Genomic DNA, 20864 nt, shown 5'->3' on the forward strand with positions numbered 1-20864 from the left:
ATATGCAAAGAAAATAACACGGAAGATTGTAAACACAGTAATAGTAAATAGGTCAATTCCACTGCTTTTTCTAAATAAGATTCTTCATTGGTTATCTAGAGATTATTGTTAAATTAATTATTGTTGTTGATTTACAAATCAATCAATGTAAAGACTCAATTCATTTGTTGGCATCCTCACTTTTAATCAAAGTACAGTCTCAATTAAAAGTGAGAATTGTTAGATTGTCCATAGTAAATTCAATCAAAGTACAATCTCAATTAATTTTACTATGCCTAATCATGTCTATTCCTTTGTTTCTTCACCAAATAGAAAACTTAATTAATCAAAGTAAAGTCTTGAATAATTTTAGTTAAAGTAATTACCACTAATCAAAGTAAAGTCTCAATTATTGGCAAAAACTTATTTGATCAAATGAAAGTTTCTAGATAAAATCAAAGTAAAGTCTCAATTTAATTTAAAAACCTTTTAGCTCATATGATTAGCATGCATGTAGATTTAAAATCATTATTTTCTATTCGATTAAGAAGCAAAGGACATAGATAAACAAAAACCACAACAATAATCAAAATAACAAACACATAAATTCATCTAACCTCAGAATCTAGTTAAGAAATTACAGTGGAATCAACCCTAAAAGCTTAGCCCTCCATGGCTTTGATGGAATACATGATGATATGAAGGAAAGAAAATAAAAGAAAGAATGAGAGATGTGGTGGAGACAGTATCTGCCAAAACCAGAGAGTTCTAAGTGTCTAAGTTGTGTCGTTTCTACTCCCTTAAGTCTCTTTATATAGGCTTCAACTGGACTTTGGACTTTATCTGTCAGTTGCTAAAATCTTTTATTTTTATTTAATTAATTAGCAACTTAATTCCTGTCCAATTTCTAATTTTGCCCCTCTCATTTAACCATTTTTGCAGTTTTGACCAGAGTTGACTGCTGACTTTTACCAGTTGACCAGTTTGACTATCCTATCAGATGGTGACACGTGGCAGTGTAGATTCTCTCTCCAGAATTAGGGTTTCTCTCACACTTTGGCTGCGAAGGTGCAATGACGGCGGCTGCTGCCGTTTTCCGGCGAGGTGAAGTGCAGAAATGGTGTTGTTCCATCTTCGCAGTGGTGGCAGATGGTTAATCTCTTCCGCTGCTGCTGCGTGTTGCGATAATGATGGACTCGAATGCAGAAACGATGGTGAAGTTGGCAGCGAGAAGATGGAGATTGCAGGTGCGGTGGATGCTCGCGCAGTGCAGGTTTCAGATCTTCTCTTCTCCGGTGACGTGGTTGCTGCCAGCGACGTTGTTGCAGAAGGTTGCTGCTGGCGCGCGTTTCGCAGGTGCAGGCGTGAATGAAGATGGTGGAGTTGCTGCTGCAGCGGTGGCTATGGTTGCGTGAAGGTGATGACGGTGGCAACAGCGTGAAGATCTGATGCGTTACAGATGCAGTGTGGTTGCTCGCATTGAAACGGAAGGCATCACTGGTGCAGGTTGAATGTTGAAGCGGCTGCAGAGATGGTGCGAACGTGGTCGAAAAACAAGCTGATGGAGATGGCATCGCTAGATGCGCGTTGCAGGTGCAGTGGTGGTGTTGCGGTGCTGTTTCCAGCGTGAACGAAGAGGTGCAGTGGTGTTGATCGTGGCTGTCGTGACTGGTGCGTCTTCTTCTTCTCCGATGAGATTGTTGGTGATAATGGAGATGATGGAGCTGCGGCTGCAGCTGCGGCTGTTGACGGCGTAGTGCAGGGATGGGGGTGATGCTCGAAACAAGATGGAGGTTGAAGATGGTGCAACTGCGGTGGCCGGCGAGATTGGCGGCGGCGGCTGCCGTGGAGGGTGGTCATGGTGGCTGAAATTAGGGTTAGGGTTTCATGAGTGAGATGGAGGAGATGATGACGTGGCAAGATCTGATTGGTTAATTTGGTGAATGGAAAATTATGACACGTGTCAGCTTATGGTTGGCCTGATTTGAAAGGTGGGAATTGCCACATGGCATAATCTGGTTGAATGGAGTTTAAGTGGTAGGATGAGTGCAACTTAGTGAAAATTGGGGGTACAGAACATGGTTTTTGGTGGTCCACTTTAGAAGGAGTGTGCAAATAAAATCTGGGGGTGCATTAAGCTCCTGATTTATTCTTTTCCAGAATTTCTTGATTTTGGACATATTTTGTAACTTTGAATATTTCAAAATCACACTATTAATGACAAAAAATAAATTCCAGCTGAATTAACAAACGTTAGAATATCCAATAATATTTTATGCAACTAAAATCAATTTTTACGCCACTTTTACCAAACTTACTCAATAAATCCAATAATCACAAATCCTAATTAAATCAATCTTTAAGCACAGAAAATTCAATTAAATCCTCAAATTTAAATATTAAATGAGGGCAAAAATTTGAACTCATCAAGAGTGAAGTTGGAAATTATGTTCCGAGGTTGCAAATTTTTAAAAATAAATAAAAATGTTATTACGATCACACAATTTAGTCAGTTACATAAATTTTTCATCCTACAATTTTCATTCATTAATAGGGGTTCTTGTCTTACTTAACAATTGTCAAAATTCTCAACTCATCCATACATGGGGGGTCAAGCATTAATATGTGGGGAGTAGTGTTGTAGATTATGGACTGCATCTTTTTAAAAAATTCAAATATCGTATTGTCATCACACAATGCAGGGATTGACACACATTTTCTTACATACAATTTCCATAACCTTAACATTGAATATCCACCATCAAACGTGTTTCTAGTGCTTCAAAATTGTCAAAATCCTCAATTCATCCGTAAGTGGGGAGTAAAGAATTAATATGCGGGAAGTACTGTTGTAAATTTTGGACTGCACATGCATATTTAAAAAAATTTAAATATGGTATTATGATCACACAATTCAGTCTCTTAAACAAATTTTCCATCATACAATTTCTGTTATCTGACGTGGGTGCTTGTCTTACTTAACAATTGTCAAAATCCTTAAGTCATCCATAAGTAGGGAGTCAAGAATTAATATGTGGGGAGCAGTGTTGCAAATTATGAATTGCACTTACAGGTGGTTAAAAAATTAAAATATCGTTTTGTGATCACACAATGTAGTCACTGACACACATTTTCCTTCATAAAATTTCCCTAACCTAAACACTGAATATCCACCACCAAACGTGCTTATGGTGCTTCAAATTTGTCAAAATCCTCAAATCATCCGTAAGTGGGGAATACAAAATTATTATGTGGGAAATATTGTTGTAAATTATGGATTGCACGTGCATATTTAAAAAAAAATTAAATATGGATGAACATTTGGTGATGACATTTAATTTTTTCTTTTTTTAAGTACTACAACTGATGACCAAAATATCCAACATAAGTCCCCATTTCTATCATCACAACTCCCTACATAAGTCATAATTAACTTAGGAGACTTTTTTTCATGGTCATCATCCAAAGTAAAAGCTATCGAATTTAGTGGTAATGGAAATATTTTTGTCTTATATTATGCCCACACTGAACATTTGGTGTTCACATTATATATATTTTTGTTCAAGTACTGTAACAGATGATCAAAATATCCAACATAACTCCACATATAAGTCATAATTAACTTAGGAGACTTATTTCATGGACACCATGCAAAAAAGACGCTATTGAATTTAGTGGCAATGGAAATCGATTTTTCTTATATGATGTCCACACTGAACATTTGGTGGTTACATTTAATTTTTTCTTTTTTTTTAAGTACTGCAATTGATGACCATAATAATCAACATAACTCCCCACTTTTACCATTAAAACTCCCCACATTGGTCATAAGTAACTTAGGAGACTTTTTTTTTTTCATGGCCATCATCCAAAGTAAGTGATACTAAATTTAGTGGTAATGAAAATCTTTTTGTCTTATATTATGCCAACACTGAACATTTGGTGTTCACATTATATATACTTTTTGTTTAAGTAGTGCAACTGATAACCAAAATATCCAACATAACTTCCCATTTTTACCATCACAACTCCCCACATAAGTCATAATTAACTTAGGAGACTTTTTTTCATGGACATCATGCAAAGAAGACGCTATTGAATTTAGTGACAATGGAAATCAATTTTTCTTATATGATGTCCACACTGAACATTTGGTGGTGACATTTAATTTTTTCTTTTTTTTTAAGTACTGCAACTGATGACCATAATAATCAATATAACTCCCCACTTTTACCATCACAACTCCCCACATACGTCGTAAGTAACTTAGGAGACTTCTTTTCATGGCCAACATCCAAAGAAGGTGTTATTACTACAATCGAAAATGATATTTATTAAATTTTGAATTAAAAATTACAGACCACGTGGGCTCGGTGTAAAAATGAGTCTATTTTTAATGTCTATATATCATTTTCGGTTATTTATGTGAACAAAAATTAACCAGACAATAGGTGCTCAATAGTAAAAAAGGTGGAGAATGAAGTAAAGCGAATGACTATGTCAATTTTATTTGTGGTCTTAATGATGGAATAAATATATTATTTAAACTCAATTCTATAGTGTTTTATGCAATTAAACCAATGACATAAGTTTTAGATACGACAACAAATATTAATCCATACATAATGTCATCGAAAAACATGTACTTAGTACTTAAAGAAAAGTTCAATGAAACACAAATACTTTGTTACATTGCATACACTAAAGTCATTTATGGAAATTAAGTACTAATCATAAAGATTACTAAACACACTATTCAGACTTCCCTAAACACATAAAGAACTAAGCTTTAGGCATCGACATTATTGCTTGCAGCTGAGTTTATTGCATTCATGTTGTCATTTTCAGGAGGATGTAAGGTCACTGAAAGCTTCATTGGGAGATCATGTGGGAGTGGAAGGAAGAAGGCAGCCATATCGCGAACATCATCATTCGTTAGGAGCTTAATTGTTTCATAATGGTCCCATCGTCCTAACACGGGCTTGTGAAACCATACATCTTTGACTCTTCTTCCTTGACTGCAGCAACGATAACTTTCAATTTCTTCTTTCAACATCTGTAAATTTATAGCAGTCGACACATAAAAAGCACAATTAATGCGACCTTCATAGTTAACAACAACAAGAAAACTATTCTGAATGTTATTCTCATGATGGATCACCATCCTTGTTTTGGTAATAAGCAGCTATGGTTATGAACTGAACAACCTAATAATTTATAAGCGGATTGGTTACTTGATAGTCAAAAAAAAATCTTGACCCCTGCATTAAAGTGGGTTCACGTGACAAAGTAAAGTGGGATAAATCCTGATTGGCATTCATCATGCAATGTGTATATTAATTGTGCCTGTGATGTTGGTATCACGTGATGACATTAACTAAAGCCTACCACTCATTAGGTGCAGTGCTTTTAATTTTAACCTGACATATCACATGCCAAATAATTAAAGCTACAACACATAGGAAAAATCACTACATCACAAACCACTATGAAAAAAAATCCAAGGTTGTTCTGCAAAGTGGATCTGAATCTTGTGCGTTTGATTAGTCTACTTTGAATATAAACCATTAGCATAAACAAACAAAAATTGTCATTGTTGTAACCCACACTGAGCCATTCAGGCTATAAATAATGCCCTTCATCAATTGATTCATCAATCTAATCAAGTCAGTGCGAACTCCTAACCTCCAATGACATCTACAGCATTCACTGTGTTGGTGTACTTCAATGGCAACATCTATGTTGAAGATAACTATTTCGATAAATTCATTAGCTCCAACACGGCATGGGTGACCATAACAAATACCATAACGTTGTCCCAACATAAGCAGGCAATCCTCAAGGAATTCAATGGTGCAACATTGGACGACTATGAAGTAGACTTACGTTACAGGTTACCGATCTTCATATCGGGCGACATTACACACTACCGATCTTGTACGATGTGTGGAGATGACGATGTTGAGTCCATTTTTTACATGGGAATGATAAAAGCATGTCATCTTCTAGTTGAGATAATGTCATTTATTACTACAAGGCAAAACAACGCAATCCTTGATGAAGTTTATTTTTATTTTTCTAATAACTTTAACATGTCCCTCAACTTAGATTGAGGTTTATATTTTCTTATTTAAAGTATGTATTTTTATTTATGATGTTCTTCTTCATCAAATGTTTATGCAACTTTTACAAAATGAGGGTAGTGAAATGCTAATCTCTCATAAAACGTAGTGAAGTCACATGTTAACATTAGAGGTCGTGTCAGTCACATGGGTTTATAATAATTCGTGCCCCTCACATGGGTACATAAGAAGTCGTGTCAATCACATGAGTACATAAAAGCTCGTGTCACTTACATGATAACATTAACTATCGTGCAAGTCACATGTTCACATAATAGAAAGTGACATGATAACTTTAATTTCGGTATAAAAGACTACCCTTACTTTCTAAACTCACAATCTTAATCTTGCAATTTCTCTTCGCTTTGAAAAATCATCGAGAGTCAGATTCAACCACAACCTCTGATGGAAGGGTCAATGTTTGTCTGTGTATACGACGATGGAGAAATCGCCAGTAACGCTCAAACTAGTGTTTACTTTGCATCTGCAAAGACAATCATGATCCACATCTATAGAGGTTTCGACTTGTCCAAACTTATTCGCATAATAATGGACAAGGCAAATAGAGATCCAAGGGATGAAGTTCCACTTATTCACTTTAAATTTCTGACTAAAGTTTGTGGCCAACATGTGACATACACAACCACTCAGATCCAAGATGACGACGACTTGGATGACGCTTTCGACATGATACAGGCCACCCCAACTGTTACATCTATTGAACTCTGCACCACCCACAACTCAGGTACGAGACCTTCTGAAAATTTGATAGAGGTCGTACCCCACCAAATTAAAATATATTAAATGCAGTATGTGAAAGTGAACCAAGTCGTCTCCCAACGGCCAATATTTTCATTCAAAGCTTCAATTTCCAGATGAACACAACAACACAACACAGGGGGGGTTGGCAGATTTACAGATGCAACACACAACTGAAAACTTAAATGCAGACGTCTAAAATCAATGTAAAAGCAGCGTTGATTCCTTGCTTCAAATGAACATCCATCAATCACGGATTACAACTCAAAATGGTTATATTAACTCTCATGGAACTCGAACTCAAGTGCAATTAAGCAAAGCACACATCCATGAATCTGCTATTGTTCACTAAGCATGAACACACAATGATTCCACTCTGCAATTTAAGCAAAAACAGAATGGTTTCCTCATTTAAACCCAAACGCAAATTTAGAATTCAGAGATTAACATAACTTCACCGAACAGAACACTAATCTCAAGGTTTCAATCCATTATCTACAAAGAATCAACACATAAACTTAATTCCTCATGGAATTTGAATAAGGCTTAAACATAAATTTTGATTCAACCATCCAAATGAGTGCAAATTGATGCAGAAAACCTAAATTGGTGCAGGAATCAAAAATGAGCAAGGAAAGAAATGGGCAACAACGAAAACAACAACAAAAAATGAGAATACTTCAATATAAATGTTACCCAAACGGTTGAAAACGTTAATACAAGTTCAATGTGCTGTCCAAGACTCATAAAACGTGAAAAATGAATGGAAAACGTGAAAAATTAGCTTGTGCCACCATGGGTCACCTTCCAAAGCTTAAAAACAACAAAAATGGAGGTTTGAGAGAGTGTGGAAGAAGAAGGAGCGGCTGGTGCATGAAGTGAGACCTAATGATGAAGGATTATCTTGTTCCTTTTTAAGATTGTTGAATATGGTGAGTTGATTAAGAAAGCTAAGTGAAATCCCCACTGGACATTAAGATAGCAAGCTATCTAGATGTGAAGGTTCCTTTCACAAAGCTTAAAAGAAGAAGATGATGGATTGATTCAAAACAAAAAGGAAATGGAAAGCACATACACCATAGAAAACCAAGAACAATTAAAGGAAGAAGAAAACATAAAATGGAAAGGAAAGAAATGGTAAAAATGTGAGAAGCACATCACTACAAGGCTAGGCTAGAAGCCATGGCAACCTTGAAGATGAGTGGATGTGTGTCGCTACTTGCTATGCAAGATAAGGCTTAAAAGTATTCACTCCCAAGGGAGGAAACTCTCGCAAATAGTTGAGACACAAGAGTGTTTTTACTTCAAAATGTTCAACCCTTTTACATGTCTAGGAGCACCCCTTATATAGAAGGACTTAGGGGCCTCTAAGCAAATAAAAGATACATAAGGATGTCTCTACAAAAACCTAACCCTAGCTTCTAGAAACTAGGTCAAATAAGGTTACAAAAAATGAGAGACAAAAGAGCTAACTATGGTGTGTGCAAGGCTAATTTCGTTCTAGCACAATAGGAGACAAAGAATGTGTCTCATATGTCTCCAAAAAGTGGCCAAAGTGTGCTAAAAACAAAGGAGACCAAAGGTACATAGGTACACTTGTTTCATGCCTTTTACTTTATGCTTTATGCTTTTGCTTTACTCTCTCCTCCACATCATTTATGCTCCCTAATCACCATGCGCCACCTAGCATTGCTTTCTTACTGCTAATTAACCTACAAAGCAAATAAGCATAGATTAGCATGTTGGCTTAATTCAAGTCAACTATAGTCAACAAGTCAAACCTAGTCAAAGGTCAACAAGTCAACTAAAGTTGAATCAACTAAGTCAACTTTGGGAATCAAAATAACAAACACAAATGAAAGGGATGAAGGATTAGTGAACTTCCTTTCTAAACATGCTTAGTCTTCTTAAGCATGTGCCTCCATCCTTGGTTGGGGTCAATCCTTCATCACCCAATTCTCGTGGTCATTTCACTCTTCCACTCATTATTTACAAAATTGCCACTCAGCCACTCAAATTTACAAAAATGCCACTATGGCCCTCAAATGTTGACCCATTCACTTTGTTGACATGGAAATGATGTGGAAATGATGTGGCGGCTCTCTTCAACTGAATATTGATGTCCAAGCTCCAAAATTGCTTCACCCAAATACCTAAAAATAATTAAAAACAAAAATTAGGCCAAATAATGTGAAATTAGTCCAAATTCGGAATAGTGGCTCAATAAAGCCCAACAGATGAAAAATACTCTAAAGATGAACAATTAAGCACTGAACAACTGTCTAATGGGTACACAAAGGCTAGTGGAATGGAAGAAAATAATGACTCGTCACACATTTTGATGTGCGTCATCCACATCCAAACACTAAACCACAACAAGAACTTTTTAACATTAACACTACCTACTTAGGGGATTGGGGAAATGATATACATTCATATACCGAATTACTAATCAGTCCATCTACCTCAAATATTTTTCAAACTCCCGCACATCACAACATCCAAAGGTTCTATCCTCTAGCTATCGTAGAAGTTGAAAACCTAGGTCTACCTACAACATCCTTAGATGCATTTAGCGAAGATGAGGACAATATACTTTTTTATCAACATGATGACCATGACCAAACCCTAGATGTCCACCCCATACAACAACAACACCCTCACCCTCAGACACATGTCCCCTATAACCCACCACAACACTTCAATTATATGAAGAATACAATCAGACCCCACACCAGGAATTCCCAAACGCATATGACCACCACACAATGCTGCATGACAACTTTGAGCACGATGTTGGTACACTGACCTAAGGAATGAGGTTCCAAACAAAGGAACAACTTCTAGATGTTTTAAATAGGTACCACATAACAAACCATTGCACCTACAAAACCACACACTCAAACACAACAAGGTTGAGGGTGCAATGTGTGCCACATGTGTGTCCTTGGAAATGTCAGACAATATTACGTACAAGGGACCAAGTGTGGGAAATTAGAAAGGTTGAAGGTGTGCACACATGTGCCACACAACGCAAAACGTAAGACCATAGACACCTAGGCTCAAGAATAATATATCAACATGTAAGACAAATGGTGGAGTCAGACCCATCCACACCAATTGCAACAATAATTTCTTCCATCCAGACCTCTATAGGATATAACACAACCTACAAAAAGGCATGGTTGATGAAACAGCAAGCAATTGAAGATGTGTACGGAAACTGGGAACAGTCTTACAATCGATTGTCGTGCCTACTACAAGCCATGCAAACTTATTTGTCTGGGTTTGTATACAAGTTGAAAACCAGTCCAATTACACATGGGGAGGAGGTCCTAGAAAATCAACAACATTTTCGAAGAGTGTTCTGGACATTCAAACCATGCATTGATGGCTTCCCATTTTGCAAACCAATAGTGCAAGTGGACGGAACCTTTCTTTACGGGAGGTATAGGGGCACCCTTCTAGTAGTTGTTGAACAAGATGGGAGAAATAACATTTTCCCCATTGCATTTGCTATAGTAGAGGTTGAAACCACCGAAGCTTGGTTTTTTTCCTTAAAATCTAAGGACACGCATTACGCCTCAACAAAATTTATGCTTAATGTCAGACCGCCACAATTCAATCAGTGCAGCATTCAACAGACCCAGTAGTGGCTGGACTGAAGGGAACTGCGTGCAGGTGTTTTGTATTCGACACATTACACAAAATTTTACAGAAAGATTCAAGAAAATACAACTCTAAAAAAGGACCTCGTCAACATGGGTAAGTTATTACATGTAAATTTGTCTTTTTCATTTTTTTTGGCTGTTAATTTTACACACCCATTATTAGAAAATAAATTCTTCTTATAATTATATTTTTAGCGTACACATTGACGAAGTCACACTATAACTACTGCTACAACATTATTAGAGAAGACAACCCAGAAGCAACAACTTGGGTAGACCAAATTCCAAGGGAGTAGTGGTGTATTGCATATGATCAAGGAAGAAGGTGGGGTCACATAACAACAAATTTTGCTGAAGCAATAAATTATGTCCTAAAGAAGACAAGGCATTTGCCAATTTCATCCATAGTATTGGTCACGTACACCAGGTGCAACACATACTTCACAAAAAGAGGTAGGCAAATAACTGCAATGGTCAATGCTGGTCATGTGTATTATGAATATGCGACCAACTTCCTACAAGATACTGACTCCAAGTCAAACACGCACCACGTCATTGAATTTGATAAAAATATCACAAGATTCAGAGTGGAAGAGATGGTCAATACCAGAGAAATACGTCCTGTAGGAAAATTTGTAGTCAGATTAGACGAAAGGTGGTGCGATTGTGGAAAGTTTCAAAAAATACATCTACCATGTTCACATGTTATTGCAGCTTGCAAGCATGCACATCACGACTTCAACATGTAAATAAGTCCCCATTATAGGTTGGATGTCATCATAAAAGTATATGACAATTTATTTGACGAGTTAAGACATGAAGAATATTGGTCACCAAACCAAGGGCCACAGGTTTGACCTCATCCTGCCACAAAAAGGAGCGAGAGGGGTCGTCTTAAATCAAGTAGAATTAGGACTGAGATGGACATTAAGGAATGAAGACAATAAAAAGTGTTCCTATTGTGGAACTGAAGGACACACAAGAAATCATTGTCCTAATAACTCTCCACTTAGATGATCCACATCAAACCACTTAGTTTATGTTGTACTTTTAATTGTGTTCAATAAATTTGTACTTGACTCAATTCAGTGGTACATATTTTCTTATTATCTTTTATTGTTACTTATTTTACTTAAACCAAAAACAAATAACAAAATTATTTAAAATACAATAATGAAATGTTTTTAAATTATTTTAGTTATTTCCATCATTTTCAAAATATTTTTTACAAATTTTCAAAGGTTATAATATACAATTTTTTAAAATTATAAAAAATTAAAAAATAACTGTAATTTCAATATTTATAAAAATCTATTAAAAATAATTAATATTACACAAATTATAGAAAAAAATTAAATTAAATTGACTTTTATATTTTAAAATTGCACATAAAATAACTTACCACACAATACAAAATCTATTTTTAAATCAACAATTTCAAAAAGAAAAAAATATTATTTATTATTTTTTTCTTTCAAATAATACCTATAATAAATAAACACAATACTAGATCTATTTTTAAAAAAAATATATATTTAACCTTTAATGTAACATTTTACAAAAAGAAAACAAAAAATAGCTCTTATATCTATTTTATTAAAAAATTTAAAAAAAACATTAATTTTAATTTAAGTTAAAATACTCCGTTGGTCCTCGTTTTTGTTGCAGAATCTCAATTTGGTCCTCGTATTTTTATTAGTCTCAATTAGGTCCTCATTTTTGTAAATTAGTATCAATTAGGTCCTTTCCGTTAGTAGAGAACTAACACCGTTAAGTAGGTGCCACGTGTCAACTCCTCGTTTTTTTGAATTTTTGAATTTTTTTTTGAATTTTTTTTGAATTTTTTTTTGAATTTTTTTGAATTTTTGAATTTTTTTTTTTAAATTTTTTTAATTTTTTTTAAAAAAATATTTATGCCACGTGTCACTTCTGTGATGTGCCACGTGTCAATCTAATATGGTGACACGTGTCAAATTAATGTATGAATCTCAATTTGGTCCTCATATTTGTTTAATTGATTTGATTTGAGTCCCAACTTTTTTAAAAAAATTTCAATTTCGGGCAATCCAAATTTAGACCAAATTTTACTTTTATATAATGTTATGATTATTTTTATTAAAATTGATATTTTTATTAAATATTTTAATAATATTAATTATATTTAATATTAAAATTTTAAATATATTTATTTTAATTTTTTATAAAATTATTTTAAAATTTTAAATTTGAATTTATAAAATTGTTATTTTTAAGCCAACTCTAAAATATTGTTGATATTGAATATTATACAAATATTTCGAATATAAATTTATTAATTTATATATTTATAATTTTAAAATAAAATTTAAATAAAGTTTAATGTAAAATATAAATTTAAATAAATTAAATGTTGTTAAAAATATGTAATAGAAATATCACTTGTAATAAAAGTATCATCATTACATTTATAAAAAAATTAAATTTGTTCTACATTTGGAGCATATGAAATTAAAATTATTTTAAAAAAATTTAGGACTGAAATCAAATCAAATTAACAAATATGAGGACCAAATTGAGATTCATACATTAATTTGACACGTGTCACCATATTAGATTGACACGTGGCACATTACAGAAGTGACACGTGGCATAAATATTTTTTAAAAAAAATTTAAAAAAAAAATAAAAAAATTCAAAAAAATGAGAAGCTGACACGTGGCACCTACTTAACGGTGTTAGTTTTCTATTAACGGAAAGGACCTAATTGATACTAATTTACAAAAATGAGGACCTAATTGAGACCAATAAAAATACGAGGACCAAATTGAGATTTTGCTACAAAAACGAGGACCAACGGAGTATTTTAACCTTTAATTTATTTAAAAAAAACGAAAAAAAATAAAAAATAAAGTTCAAAATTCGAGTCCCTAGAGACCAAATTCTGACTTGGAATAGAAAAAAAGATAAAACATCACAAGTTGAAATTCGGCTCCTGGCGGACCGAATTCCCAACTAAAATAAAAATTGTGTTATCCATGTAAATTTAAAAGCACAATATGCTATTTAAGTGAAAAAAGTGGTGAACAGTTTTTGGGAAAAAAGATCGAAAATGTTTATGTAAGGGTTTTTAAGTTTTAAAATTTTAATATTTTTTAGTATTAAAATAGACTTTATGTATTTTCTTTTATAATTCACATTATTCACAATACTTTTACCTCATACTAAATTTGATATATTTATAATTCATACAATGAGCAATTGTAATGTACATTATATATTGATATTATAAATTTTTATGTAAATCTTATTTAAAAATATAAATTTATTATATCTAAATAATTTTTAAATAATTAAATATTGAATATAAGATGACAAATATATTGATAGATATATTTATATGAATACTTTAATTTTATTATATTTGAATGATTTTTAACATAAGCTAATACATTTGGTTATATATTTAAATAATTATTTAAGTATTTATTGTATTGAAATAATTTTAAATTATTAAATATTAAACATGTAATAATGGCTATGATCATACCAATTTATATGGATGTATAAAGATAACATGAATCACATATGTAACGTCCCATTTAAATAATAATGGAATTTAATGAAACATTACACATATTAGTATGATAAGTAAAGTCATGGAGTATAAACATTACTCCTTACAATTGTCCGGAATAAAACAGAAAAGAAACTAGGGCACACCAGGATGCTAGTTACAAAAAAATAGCGTAAGGGATCTAAAGTATTCAACATAAAGTGTCAAGATAAGGCAGTACATGGGTCATAACCCTAAAGGAAAACATAAAAGTGGAATCCAGCCCAGGTAGGCTATGCAGCGGAATCACCATTTCCCTGTTGACCACAAGGAGTTCTCGCATATGCTCACATCAATGATTTGATGATCATCGCAAAAAGAGAAAACCACACACGTAACAATCAAACAAGCAAAAGGGTAAGCTAGAGCAAAAAATGGTTTATCATACAGGTACATACAATTTCGCAGTCCAAAATGCATACGTCAACCAATCATGTTATGACTTGCAAACAATACACTAAGACTCAAGACGTGACTAATCCGGATACATATAATTAGTCGGATTCAACGGATGCTTGCGGTTGTGGTGGCCTTTCCTGCTCTACCGAGCTAATTGTTACAATGTTTCTTTCCCCTACACACAAGGTTAGCCCTTAAAGTGTTTCAGGCCTCCTGTTACTCTCACCACTTGATTCAGTACGCTCTATGTGCAATCCTTACCTTGAATCCTTACTAAATTATATAAATGGTGCACCACCATGAACTCCCACTAACAAGGGTCATGGAATTACGTCCCGACCAACTGAGGCACTACCATGAGGTCTCACCTAGAGGCTCATGGAATTATGCCCTAACTAATGAGGCACCACCACGAAACTATCGTGAAATTACGTCCTAACCACATCAAAATTATGTTTCACCAACCGAGTATGTGATTGTCATACATACAAATCTCATGCCAACACTTATAACCAATCCTTCATTCATAATCCATACCAAGTTCGTTACCAACTCATCCTTTCCAACCTATGAACCAATCAATACATGGAACATCACTCAATTCATACTTTAACATAATAATCCAACCAACATAAATTCATTTAACAAGTCAATTCCATACCAACATAGATAACCAACCATCCCATACAAATTATATGCCAAGATCATGCCAAACTCATTATTACAACCCATAACATCAAAGAATTCATACATACTCACATGCCTCTCACTTTAACTAGAGCAAACCATCCAATCATACCATCAATAACAAGCATGCGAGTAAACAATTCAATCTGTGTCAAGTCTCGCTCAAGGTAGGAGCCCTCGCTCAAGCGAAAGGAGTGCTCTCGCTCAAGCTGTAGGCTCTCGCTTAGGCGAGACTGCGAACTGAGGTCCTGGGGGTTTCACGAACTCTCGCTTAAGCAAGGCCATCTCGCCTGAGCGAGATGGTTTTTCACTCAAAATCACAGTTTCCTGCTTGAGCGAGTGCTCGAGCGAAAACCCCTGGGCGAGCTTCTACTAATCTCACTAATGAAGGATTGACCCCAACCAAGGATGAAGGCACATGCTTAAGAAGACTAAGCATGTTTAGAAAGGAAGTTCACTAATCCTTCATCCCTTTCATTTGTGTTTGTTATTTTTTATTCCCTAAATTGACTTAGTTGAATCAACTTTAGTTGACTTGTTGACCTTTGACTAGGTTTGACTTGTTGACTATAGTTGACTTGACTTAAGCCAACATGCTAATCTATGTTTATTTGCTTTATAGGTTAATTAGGAGTAAGAAAGCAATGCTAGGTGGCGCATAGTGATTGGGGAGCATAAATGATGTGGATGAGAGAGTAAAGCAAAGGCATAAAGCATAAAGTAAAAGGCATAAAACAAGTGTACCTATGTACCTTTGGTCTCCTTTGTTTTTAGCACACTTTGGCCACTTTTTGGAGACATATGAGACACATTCTGCCTCCTTTTGTGCTAGAACGAAATTAGCCTTGCACACACCATAGTTGGCTCTTTTGTCTCTCATTTTTGTAACCTTATTTGACCTAGTTTCTAGAAGCTAGGGTTAGGTTTTTGTAGAGACATCCTTAGGTATCTTTTATTTGCTTAGAGGCCCCTAAACTCTTCTATATAAGGGGTGCTCCTAGACATGTAAAAGGGTTGAACATTTTGAAGTAAGAATACTCTTGTGTCTCAACCATTTGTGAGAGTTTCCTCCCTTGGGAGTGAATACTTTTAAGTCTTATCTTGCATAGCAAGTGGCGGCACACATCCACTCATCATCAAGGTTGTCATGGCTTCTAGCCTAGCCTTGTAGTGGCGTGCTTCTCACATTTTTACCATTTCTTTCCTTTCCATTTTTATGTTTTCTTCTTCCTTTAATTGTTCTTGGTTTTCTATGGTTTATGTGTTTTCCATTTCCTTTTTGTTTTGAATCAATCCATCATCTTCTTCTCTTGAGCTTTGTGAAAGGAACCTTCACATCTAGATAGCTTGCTATCTTAATGTCGAGTGGGGATTTCACTTAGCTTTCTTAATCAACTCACACCATATTCAACAATCTTAAAAAGAAACAAGATAATCCTTCATCACTCGTCTAGGCGAGGCGAGCTCGCTCGAGCGAAAGTAGCAGTTCTCCCTCGTTGTTCTACGCCTGTAAAACCAGAGATTCGTCCAAACAGAAAACCATGCATATCCATCTCATCGTGGACATAATACAAGCATCAGAAATGCAACACAGAACCAAGAGCAAGCAGAAATAGATTTAGAATACAAAACCCTAGCTTCCCTTACCTAGAAAGAGCTAGCAAACGACTCGTACACTCAAACAGTGAGTACCGTAGCTTCGGGAGCAGCTTAGTGAGCTGGAACTTAGTGGAACAAAAAGGAAACAAGGTCAATAAGGGAAAACCTTAGTTGGAACCAAGACAGCAAAACCCGAATAGAGAAAATATCAGTTGGAAGATCAACTTACGTGGAATGAATGGAGTTCTTCTGGCTCAACGGAAAGTGGAAGTAAAACCCTAGCAGAGCTTGGCTGCTGCTCTAAGAGAGGGAAGGAGTTGTTTCTGGCAAATGAGCATAATGAAAGTGTTAGGGCTGTTTAGAGTCTTGTGCACCCTATGGGCCAACCCTTAAGTCCAACATATGGGTTAGGCTCCTTTAAATTTTTTTTAGGGCAAAAAAGAGGATTTTACAACATATCTAAATCAGAAATTAATTTAATAATATATAGAGTATTTATCAGTTATTAAATATTTAAATCTAATATATTATAGTATATTTTAACCCAAAAGTAGAAAAGGTTAAAGGAAAACTGAGGGGAAAGATAAAAAAAAAAGGCTCATAAAATGTAATTGGAGTTCGTTTTCGACAAGCTAATTTTAGAGTACCGGTTCTGATAGAGGAAAGAACACAAGAGGAGCAAGAGGAAAAAGAAGAAAAATAAACAAAAAGTAATAAAGATTAAAAATAATGTATTTCTACGAAAACAGTTTGTTAAAAGAAATCAATTAAATTTGTGTAAAATAAATTTTAATTGATTGGAGAAAGAAAGAAATTAAAAAGTTATGTGAGGTGAAATATAATTTGCTTTTGTAGAAAAATTGGTGAAAAAGTTTAGAATGAATTTTAAAAATGTAGTAGCAAATATTAAATTTTATGTAAAATGATTAATTAAATCTGAAGTGAAAATTAATTTGGTTTTTGTAGAAAAAATGGTGAAAAAAATTAGAATGAATTTAGAAAATGTAGTAGCACCACTCTAAATTAAATTAAAAAACAATAAAAGCAATCTTCCCAAACCACCAGTCTAATTTAATTCACAAACTATTCAGTGACACTAACCAAAAAAAGAAAGAAAAAAGTCTTTGGTGTAAGATGATGGAAGTGTTAAAAATGAATGGCAAGGTAATGCATGTTATTTTATCGACGAAATACCTGGGTGAGTTACGTGTGTAACTCCACATAATAAATAGATCCAATCCACATGCTGCTGCTTCATGATTCATTCCCCCACAAACAAAAACAACAAATTTCTATTATTCCTCCCCACTATCTTCTTTTCATCTATCACAAAAGGTAATTTATTAAATCTCTTTTATCTCTGTGTTTTTCTGTGACATGCCATAGATCTGTTATTCTATTATATATGCTGCAGTTTCAGATTCTTCAATTTGTCTCGTGTCGTTTGTTTGCATGCTTGTGTAGAAACTATAAAACAACAATTGAATAAAACATTTGAGTTCCATTTTTATGATTGAATGCCCTCTGGATTTACGATTTTTTATTTTTTCATGTATCTCCGAATTGAAAATTAGATCTCTAAATTTATCTCATCAAATGAACATGTACGTACATGATTTATAATCACCGGAATCATTCTATTCTGCGACATTATTGTCACAACGTCACGTAATAGTGTAATCCACACACACTCACACACAAATCGAGGACATGCATATATATATATTTCAGGTCTTTGAATTTGTGGGAAGTAATTATGTTGCTGTTGTTATTGTGTTGTTTGATATTGATCTGTGTATAGGGTGCTGTGAGAGAGAACAAAAATGGTGAAGATTTGTTGCATTGGAGCTGGGTATGTGGGAGGACCCACCATGGCCGTGATTGCATTGAAGTGTCCTAAGGTTGTGGTAACTGTGGTGGATATATCCTCGCAGAGAATCAACGGGTGGAACAGCGAACACCTTCCGATCTATGAGCCGGGGCTGGATGATGTGGTGAAGCAGTGCAGGGGGAAGAATCTGTTCTTCAGCACCGATGTGGAGAAGCATGTTTCGGAGGCTGATATAGTGTTTGTGTCGGTGAACACCCCAACAAAAACTCATGGTCTTGGAGCTGGCAAAGCAGCTGATTTGACTTACTGGGAGAGTGCTGCGAGGATGATTGCTGATGTTTCAAAATCAGACAAAATTGTGGTTGAAAAATCTACAGTCCCTGTGAAGACAGCAGAGGCAATTGAGAGGATCCTGACTCACAACAACAAAGGCATCAATTTCACCATTCTCTCAAACCCAGAATTTCTTGCTGAGGGAACAGCAATTGAAGACCTATTCAAACCAGATAGAGTCCTGATTGGAGGGAGGGAGACCCCAGATGGGCAAAAGGCCATACAAACTCTGAAAGAAGTGTATGCAAATTGGGTTCCTGTGGAGAAAATCCTGTGCACCAATTTGTGGTCTGCTGAACTTTCAAAGCTTGCTGCCAATGCCTTTCTGGCACAGAGAATCTCTTCTGTGAATGCGATGTCAGCACTGTGTGAGGCAACTGGTGCTGATGTGGCACAGGTGTCCCACTCCATTGGGACAGACTCAAGGGTTGGTCCAAAGTTCTTGAATGCGAGTGTTGGGTTTGGTGGGTCTTGCTTCCAGAAGGACATAATGAACTTGGTGTATATCTGCGAGTGCAATGGGCTTCCTGAGGTGGCAAATTACTGGAAGCAAGTGGTTAAGGTGAATGACTATCAAAAGACAAGATTTGTGAACCGTGTTGTGTCCTCAATGTTCAACACAATTTCAAACAAGAAGATTGCAGTTCTTGGTTTTGCTTTCAAGAAGGACACAGGTGACACTAGGGAGACCCCTGCAATTGATGTATGCAAGGGGCTATTGGGAGACAAGGCCAAGTTGAGTATATATGATCCTCAGGTCACTGAAGACCAGATCACAAAGGACCTTTCAATGAGGAAGTTTGATAAGGACCACCCTGCTCATCTTCAACCTCCAAGCCCCACTTCCATAAAACAAGTTTCTGTGGTTTGGGATGCTTATGAGGCTGTGAAGGATGCACATGGTGTTTGCATTCTGACTGAGTGGGATGAGTTCAAGAAACTTGATTACAAGAAAGTTTATGACAGCATGCAGAAGCCAGCATTTATATTTGATGGCAGGAATGTTGTGGATGTGAAAAAGGCCAGGGAAATTGGGTTTATAGTTTTCTCCATTGGCAAGCCACTAGATCCATGGCTCAAGGACATGCCTGCAGTGGTGGCTTGAAAGGGAAAAACACTTTCTCCACAAAATGCATTTCATCATCCTATTCTTATTCTTATAATTGCATTTCTCTTCCTCTCTTTTTTATTTATTTATACTTATGTTTTACAAGATTTGGTGGCACTCAAGTGTCAATTCTTGTGGTTTTAGGTAGGTAAAAACTCCTAATTTCTTGCCATTCCTTCATGTAATAAACTAGCATGGAATCCTGACTCTTGCACAGGGTCAGTTGCATGTGTTGATTCAACACTTAGTTTGATTGTTATACAAAAATGTGTTTTGCAATGTAGATAATAAAATCAATGATTCAGCACTTCAGCTTTTTTACTTCCTTCACTAGACCACATTCTCTTCACGCACGGAATTCGGTTCTTCCTGCCACCCAAAATTGCCCTATACTTTTTCTCTGTTATCTGAGGAACGAATTTAGACCTTTGTTTTACGTTCTTCGCCACGTACGTTCTCTAGCGGTGGGTAAAATATCTAATTTTCTTGATCCAATCCACTTCTGCTCCAATCTAATCCATTTATAATTCATTTTATTAAAAATCCAATCCATTTAAAATCTATTTAATGGATATGGATTTCAATCTAATCTACATTTTATATATTTTATGGATTGGATATCCATTTTATAAATCAAGATTTTTAAATATGGATAATCCAAACAATCCAATCCAAATTTTCAATTTAAATTTTTAGTTGGGTTAGACTAAAGGTTGAGATGGACTATGCTAAATTCAGACTTCGACGAACCTTGCTCGACGACCTATACGGATCGGGCAGGCCC

At 35.1% G+C, this 20864-nt stretch overlaps 1 protein-coding gene across 1 annotated transcript; it reads left to right on the plus strand.

Moving 5' to 3' along the window:
* Positions 1-18003: 18003 nt before the first annotated feature.
* Positions 18004-20381, plus strand: LOC114177512 (UDP-glucose 6-dehydrogenase 1-like). Its single transcript, XM_028062888.2, has 2 exons — positions 18004-18143; positions 18610-20381. Exon 2 carries the CDS (start codon positions 18632-18634, stop codon positions 20075-20077), a length of 1446 nt encoding a protein of 481 aa, XP_027918689.1. The 5' UTR covers positions 18004-18143; positions 18610-18631; the 3' UTR covers positions 20078-20381.
* Positions 20382-20864: the final 483 nt, after the last annotated feature.

The sequence above is a fragment of the Vigna unguiculata genome, chromosome 3 (assembly GCF_037176805.1).
Source record: "Vigna unguiculata cultivar grain cowpea cultivar isolate G323 ecotype 2 chromosome 3, ASM3717680v1, whole genome shotgun sequence".
In the NCBI taxonomy this organism is placed as follows: domain Eukaryota; kingdom Viridiplantae; phylum Streptophyta; class Magnoliopsida; order Fabales; family Fabaceae; genus Vigna; species Vigna unguiculata.

Bases quoted from the DNA above. Each gene is read 5' to 3' on its own strand.
- LOC114177512 (XM_028062888.2), top strand. From the start codon at position 18,632: ATGGTGAAGATTTGTTGCATTGGAGCTGGGTATGTGGGAGGACCCACC.